The sequence below is a fragment of the Pararge aegeria genome, chromosome 2, assembly GCF_905163445.1.
Source record: "Pararge aegeria chromosome 2, ilParAegt1.1, whole genome shotgun sequence".
Lineage (NCBI taxonomy): Eukaryota > Metazoa > Arthropoda > Insecta > Lepidoptera > Nymphalidae > Pararge > Pararge aegeria.
The window spans coordinates 15,141,970-15,150,195 of NC_053181.1; the positions used below are offsets into that span (position 1 = coordinate 15,141,970).

At 34.2% G+C, this 8,226-nt stretch overlaps 1 protein-coding gene across 3 annotated transcripts in view; it reads left to right on the forward strand.

The window, feature by feature from the left end:
- The window catches only part of LOC120633314 (cytosolic carboxypeptidase 1-like), a 107,169-nt gene extending 100,703 nt beyond the window's left edge, over positions 1-6,466 (forward strand). For 2 of the 3 annotated variants that reach the window (XM_039903506.1, XM_039903523.1), the window contains 2 exons: positions 3,854-3,895; positions 5,665-6,466. In XM_039903506.1, coding sequence (XP_039759440.1) covers positions 3,854-3,895; positions 5,665-5,743 — 121 coding nt within the window. In that variant the 3' untranslated portion in view covers positions 5,744-6,466. The remainder of the gene's footprint in view (positions 1-3,853; positions 3,896-5,664) is intronic. The other variant, XM_039903514.1, reaches the window with a different exon arrangement.
- The last annotated feature ends 1,760 nt before the right edge of the window (positions 6,467-8,226 follow it).

Genomic DNA, 8,226 nt, shown 5'->3' on the forward strand with positions numbered 1-8,226 from the left:
TAATGGCTTAAGGCACAATGAACAATTTTTTTAAAACCATTACAAGTTAACCCTTGACTGTAATTTCATCTGGTAGTAAGTTATGCTGCAGTTTAAGATGGCAGCGGGATAACATGTTAGGGTACAGCAAGTGTCCCTAATCGGTTCCATGAGGCCACGTACCGGAACGCTTAAGCGTAGCATCTCTTTTTCGGTAAGGTGGTAACTAGCTACAGCAAAAGTCTCCCACCAGACCGGACGAGAGGAAAACAGAAAATATTATAAATTACCTCTCCTTCTTCGGATCTCCCACTTGTAAGATCAAAACGCTCGCCACTATGCTAATGCACCCTACACAATCACTACCTCTAGTATAAATGTGTGCCCATAAACACATTATTTACAGAAGTAGAGAGAGGTTATTCAAGGATCGTTTATGAATATAATAATTATATTAACACCAATAATTATATATGTATATGTACTTATACACACCGGCAATGAGCGCCTCGCCGTAGTTGAGGAATGGCTGAGACTATCCCAGGAGACCATCAATAACATCATTCTCAGTATGCCTAGACGGGTAGAAACTTTAATAAGAGCACGTGGAGGAAATACGCAATATTAATCACCATTTTTCTAATTTAACGAATTGTTATTTTAATATTAATTTTCACTTTTCCCGGTTACATAAAAAGTACCATAATGTACCATTTTTCACAAATAGTCTTTACTCGAAAAATCTGTTCTTAATAGTAGGGGAGCCCAGGCGGGGATTTCGGGATTTACTAAAGCGCGGCAGATTAATATACAGGGGGATACCTTGTACCCGGTTAAGTACCTCCACAAAACATGAAATCCATATATGTATAAGGCCGCCCGTGAAGGATACAGGATCAGATTAGTAAAAAAAAATTGACCATAAGAAATTCTCGAGCGCGTCAGATTAAGGTAGGGTGAGTTAATTACATCCTAAAAAGTGTATATTCCACTAATCTGACAATCTGAGAGAGACGTAAAAAAAGGGGAGGGCAACAAAGTTGTAAAAAAAATTACAATTACATTTCAAATTCAATTAAAATTGCAAAATTACTTATGAGGATGATAAAACTGATCCATTCAAAAGTTTTTGCGGTTTGAAAATTCCAAAAATAGTGTTCTATGAAACTTCTATCGGACTTTCGAGCTGGGAGAGGTTAAATGCATAGAAATATTATTTCTTTGAACTCAGCGAGCTCAAAATATCAAATAAATTATATTTTGAGCTCAAAAATGCCTTTAAGGTGAACCGTTTTTATAATTTTTTTTTGTCAGATCAGGCGAATCCCTCTAGATAATCGTAAGATAATGAGACAGTACGTTTAGAATATAAAGATGAACCATATATATCTTAATCTGGCGCGCTTGAGTATTTGCAAATGGCGAACTTTTTTTGCACATTATGAAAATGGCCGCGAGTTTACGTCCCATCGAAATCGTCAGATTAGTGAATGAGAGCTTTTTTTTTGGTGCACTTAACACTTCCTTAGAAAATCTGACGCGCTCGATAATTTTTTTTTTTTTCATTTTCAACCCCTTAATACAACCACCCGCATCATGAAAACGATCAGATTAACATACGTACATTATTAAAAATACGTAGGGCATTGATGCTATCAATATCTGACGCGCTCGAGGATGTCCATGCAACAGTTTTTTTTTACAAATTTAAAAATCTATAGCCGCTTCCCCCACCGATGTAAAGGTATATATCATATAACATTTTTTTCTTCTTATCATCTAAGCTTTGCATCCCAATAGGTTTCAAAATATGAAACTTTAAATAACAGTAAGTAGATTTTAAAACAAAACCATATTTTCTTAATTATGGACCTTTTTTATGTTCCGCCGGTGTGTGTGTATTAGCTGTTTGAAACGTAAAAACCTACGTTTAAAGCAGTCAAATAAATACGTCCATTGGTGTGTGTAATGGGTTTTAGGTATAAATAGGTATAATATGCCAAATGTTTTAATATGTAATTAAACTGGAATGTATGCCATTTGTAAGTATTCATTATTTTTCTAAATCGAATTTTAGTAGGTATGCTTATACTGTAAGCTTCTGAGCCCCAGTGCACTCTCCCCTACTACACTTCTCGGACCTTGCAACTAACTGATTCGTTGTGAATTTGTGAATTGGCCTACCAGTCGCTGACATTTTCCTTGCATTGTATTATATTTTACGAAGCTGTAGGTAAACTGACATTGAACTTATTTTATAATCATTTTTTATGTTCGTCTACCTACCTATTTATCAATTTACGAGTTATTTAACAACTGTTCTTGGCAAAGTGTAAGCTAAAAATGTTACTTCTTTCGATACATATGTATGCGTTATAAATATTTCATACAATGTTACAAAATTTTATTAATACTTAGTTTAAGTTGCAATGTAATAGATGCCAAGGGTATTTTTTGTTAGATGCGTACAACAAAGTGGACTTTTAAAATTACCTACACCAAATGGTTTGCAGATCAATCATTTTTGCGATAAACCACCAGCAACATTGTTGCTTTTAATAACGAGCTCCACGTGTTTATGAGAAATATTTTAAAAATTCAATTAAGCATGAGTGTCGAGCACTTTTTATTTAGTAGGTAGGTGCTTACTGTTTTACTCAGTTCTGTTCTGTTCTATTATGTTCCGTTCTATTCTATTCTATTCTATTCTGTTCCGTTCTGTTCTACTCAATTCTATTCTGTTCTATTATATTCAGTTCGATTCTATTTTATTCTATTCTTTTCTATTCTGTAATATGGTTCCATTCTAATTTCTATTCTATTCTGTTCTTTTCTGTTTTATTCTGTTTTTATTCTATTATATTCTATTCCATTCCATTTTATTCTATTCTGTTATCTTCTATTCTGTTCCATTCTTAGTACCGAACAGACGATCCACGGTACCTAAGCTGCCTTTCCATCAACAACCTAAATGCGATGGAACTAAGCCGTTCAGGATCAGTGGCTCGTAAAGGTACCGACCTATATCAGCCACTGATGTCGTGTGACTGTAGATAGGCCACATACCCTCAAGCTGCTGATTTCAGGGGCGAAATTCCAGAATTCAAAAGTCAGCTACCGCGCATTGAAGTTACCGTCTCTTGAACTTGTCACCCTCACGAATACACGCGCCTTCAGAATATAAGTTAATACATAAAGTACCATAAAATCTTTCATGCCTTTATGTCTGCCGATAAAAAATAGCTATAAAATCGGTCTACCAACAGGAATAGGCGAACAAAGCAGTCAAACTACCCGTCAGGGGTTAAAAAATCGCATAAGTAACTATGATTAAACATCTAAGGGCTCAGATTCCATAATATATCTAACGTTCAACGCAACTAAATCTTCACAAATTTATAAGTAAAACTATATGCCCGATTGACTTGGGAGATACCTGGTGAATGCGTGACGAGAGCTTTACGAAAAGTAAGATTAGACGAGGAGAACGGAAGTTCACAGGGAAATATAAGTCGGTATATGTATATACATTTAACATATATATGAATATATTAATTTACATTAAATAGTTTTACTTCCATCGTATGGTCTTAAGCACACTAGTTTCTTTATACATAGGTAAAAATTTACTCTACCACACAAACAGGACCCAGATGGAAAGGTAGCCTTGTTTAAATTGTATCACTAACGGAGCCGGTAACTGGTAGTTTTTTTATTGAAAATAGTAGGTACAACAATGTAGGGACTAGGGGTTGTTCATTATAAGTACGTGCTTACTTATAATGAGCATGTTATTTATAGCACTTTTATTTTTAGTACTCAAATAATGATTACCCATAAAACAAGTCTGATTATGTACTTATTTGATTGACAGAAATATCGTTGAAATTCATTTAGCCGATGCAGCGGACAACAGGCAAGTGTTTTATGAGAGATAGCATGATCTAACAAAATATACTCCGTTTTTGTTTGAATTACTAATGTTACACGTGTACAATGTACTCAAGACATTTATTTTTTTATCTACACGATGACCCAATTAATCCTTCATTCTAGTTGTTTAAAACATGTAGATACCTAACATTTATAACGTCCACTTGAACCTAACATTTATAACTGTCCTGACATTTAAATGACAGCTGAAATCTTGTCCCCATTTGAAGCGCAACAATTGACATATGAATTAAGTACCTAATGTGGAAACCGGAACAAGTATAACAGTTTTGTTAGTAATTCAAATGTTAGTTACTTGAACACTGATATTACAGCTAGCAACTTACAGCGCCAAAATCAATCTATAGTTAATAATAATAGATGGTAAGGACCGACAAAGCTTCATCTCACGCAGCTAAATGTTTGCTTCCCTACAGCAACTTCTCATACGGCATTCCCGAATGCAGCCAGCAGATTTTAGAGGATGGCACAAAAAAAAAACACTTTTTTGGCTGACTGAGTTTTTGTGATCTCGATTTTTCGTTATGCTTTCGAGCCAGAAGCGTATAGATTGCGCCGGGCTTTGAAGTATTACGTGCGCACTCCTTGAAACTATTGATATAATAAAATACATTATTTAATTCGAAGGTTTAGGTATTATTCAATGAAAAGGACTTCCTTGAAGTTTCCGTGAAGAAGCAAGCGGTTTCAGTTACTATATCTACATATATATTAACCATGAATACCCCTGATTCCCAACCAAAAGACAACCTAAAAGGTTGCCTAAACTGTAGCAAAGCTTTATATGACCTTGACCTTTTTGTCCTTATCAACCACTTCAGGGTAACAAAGCAAGCTCTAGTGGGTACTTAAATAATCACAAGTAATTTTGCGAAGCCTTAACAACTCATCGGGCTGATTTGGGAATGGTCGTTCCATTTGTTCGTTCGGAAATCGAAACGCGCGAATTTTTATATGTCATTAAGTTGAATCGGTGAATTTTTATATGTCATTATGTAAGTAAGTACAGTACACGCGGGCGAGTGCAGACAGAGCTAGTTATCAAATATATAAAATACTAGCCCGCGTTCTTCGTCCGCTTCATTACAAATCCCGTGGGAACAGATTATATTTCTGGGATAAAAAGTAACTATCATATGTTACGCTCCGCCCTTTCAACTAACTGTATGCCAAAAATCTAGGTTGGGAAGGAGAACAAACAAACAAATATACTTTCGCTTTTATAACATTAGTACCTAAGTAATATTATGAAAATAAAGCTTAATTTTCTATACCTACTCCGCGAAAAGCAGTAGGTAGAATCTGTATGGTGTGATTTATAATTTCTTCAATCTGTTTTCTGTGTGTAATTTCTTCATCTACTTAGCTACTCCACACCAAACAGATCGGCAAGGTACTCTCTACGCACTTCTCGCTCCGACACCGAAGCATCCTCAGGAGATGTTGACTTTAAAATGAATAAACTTAATTGTAAAGAATAATTGCCTAACAATTATTCTTTGTGTCGCGTCGGAGCGAAACGAGCGTAGAGAGTACATTGCCGATCTGTTTGGTGTGGAGTAATAAGGATTGAAGGAATTATGAATTCCACCACACAAATTGTCCTGCTTATTGTAGAGTAGATCTAGCAAATTAAGCTTAGCTTTCATATTATATCGTGGAAATCTGCGAAGTAACGCCTGCTTTTATCCAATATTAGTAATGATTTATATGATGTTTATTCCTTTACAGTGAATTAGCAGTGGACAGTGAACCAGGCTCTGGATCAGACAGCGTGTTGAAGACAGACTCTGATGAAGATTTTGACTAAAACACTCGTTGTCTTAGGCTAAGCGTTTACAAGGAATGACCTAACTATAAATATCAAATCAGCTTTAAATTCATAAATTAGATTAAATGGCCTTAATTATAAAATAGGGTTAGCGCACACGGTGATAGGGCGCATCGTTTTGTATTTAAAAAAAGCTTCCTATACCATCACGTTATCACATAACTATTAAATCTAATAAAGGACTACCACAGCCAGTTCTTATTTCATCAAGCCACTTTATGCCGCAATCTCATATCAATAAACTCCGGGTAGGAAAGTGCCCTGCACCAGACTTTCCGGCTAGGCTATTTATTGCCCTCAGTTAATCCTTTGCTCACTTAATGCTTACGGTGGAAACAATTTGACTATTCTTCTTCTTTTATTTTATAGAATAAGCATTAGGGGATTACAACTAGCGTTTTATCCGGGACAACTTTTCAGTGACATATAGAGATCTAAATTTTCCATTGTTCTAACGTTTTCAAATATATGTAACCTATATACCTAGTTTGATAATAAGTCTCGATGTGCCTATTGGTTATAAAGAACAATTTCAGCAAATAAAGTATGACGATTTAGGAATACAAAAAAGGAACAACTGCTGCTGCAAATTCTAATGCTGTCATGTACCACAGACCAAAATTTGGTATTTCAGAATTGGAAAGTACCTAGACAAGAAATAGAAACTATTCCACAATGTTTACAATACCTACATCGTTGCGCTTCGGCTCAACTCCGTGTGCGCGAACTATTATTATTCATTCTTTATTCGTAACTGCCACTACTTCTAAGTTGTAAAAATTTTGTGAGTAGGTACCTATATCAAATCAAATCTGTTCTGATTTTTTCATAAGCTTAGAAATAATAACTTTTTTTTTAACTCTTACAGTTTATACAGGTATTTTACTATGTTTTGAAATTGATCGTATACGACTGTGATTATATTTCTAGGTTTTTGTTTGTTGTGATATTAAAATTAATTTTGTGCCTTGTGATCTCAGTAACTAATAAATTATGAAATCGGTAACATGTTATTTTTTTTAATCTTTACCCACACCATAGCATTCCGATCGAATTAATTCGAAATTGCATGCTTTTAATGGCAATGATTTATAACAATGGGGACTGTTTTTTTTAAGTATTTGTTTTAATTTTTATTTTGAATAGTAATAATTGACGTAAGCAGATGGACCACCTGATGGAAAAACCAACAGCTATATATAGCACATCCTACAGAGTTCAGCCTTGTCCATAAACCTGGGGCAAAGGTGTTAAGCCTCATGTGCCTATAGTTACATTGGCAACCACACCCTTCAGACCAAAAATAAGCAATGGCGGTAGTTCTTACCCGGACGAGCTACTAAAGTCTAGGACTAGAAACTTTAGAATTTATCCAATATATTTTTATTTCTTACAAATTGCAAAGCCGTGAGAACCAAAAAAATGATTTTTGGATAAATAAGATCAAACTTTATCTTTTACGATTCCGGTTGTGATACAATACCATCTCAAAAGTCTATAATTATGTCAGTGTTTTCAGGGAGTCATCTGAGTTTTATTAGTATCAACCTAAAATTTATAAGCTTCGTTAGTTTTAATAGGAAGAATGTGAATTGTACAAAGCAGTGCGTAAATAAAATAAAAATAAAGGTATGAAAATTTATTTTAACTAAAAATAAATTATAAATGTTTACAAACATTAAATCTGTTCTATAAAAACATAAAAACACAAAACTGATTATCATGTGCGATAAAGAGTTATAATAAAAATGAAAGATACAGTAATTATTACATTGTTACTTTTAATTTAAATTCAAATTCTAACAAAGTTATCACAATAATAATAATGATTAATGAAATTGCATCTAAGGTACGTTTACATTAGCACATAGTTTATGAAAAATCTTCCACAAATTAACGCCTGTAATTTATAATCGACTTTCCTACTCTTCCTGGATTATTCCTATCCTACTAAACTGTAGATTTTGTATTCAATTAATTATTAACATCAGATCTGACAAATTGATAACTACAAAAACAATAAATATACGAATGATAACTCTACTTTAAGTTCCGTCACAAAAAAAAATCTTTAAGATTTTTTGGAGGAAGCATGGTCGTGATTTTATGGAATTTGTAACTTTTATAGAATAATTTACATTATTAACTTTAAGCTGTTTATGTCCTAATTTAAAGTTTTATGTGAGGCTATCTAAGAGTTTAGTAATTAATTAGTAAGCCTAGACAATTTTTTCGAATCCAAAATACATGAAATTTTAGCCAAACCCGGACTCCGAAACCTGGAATTTGTGATCCACAGTCGGACATGCCTCCTACCACCAGGGCTATCACAGGCCGGAGATAAAAATTATATCCCCCGATCATATCCGCTGACAATATAAATAACCTGTCCACTGCTAAAGCACGGGAACGTGGAATAGGAGAAGTTTATCCTCATTTATTATTACTTATATTATTTGGAT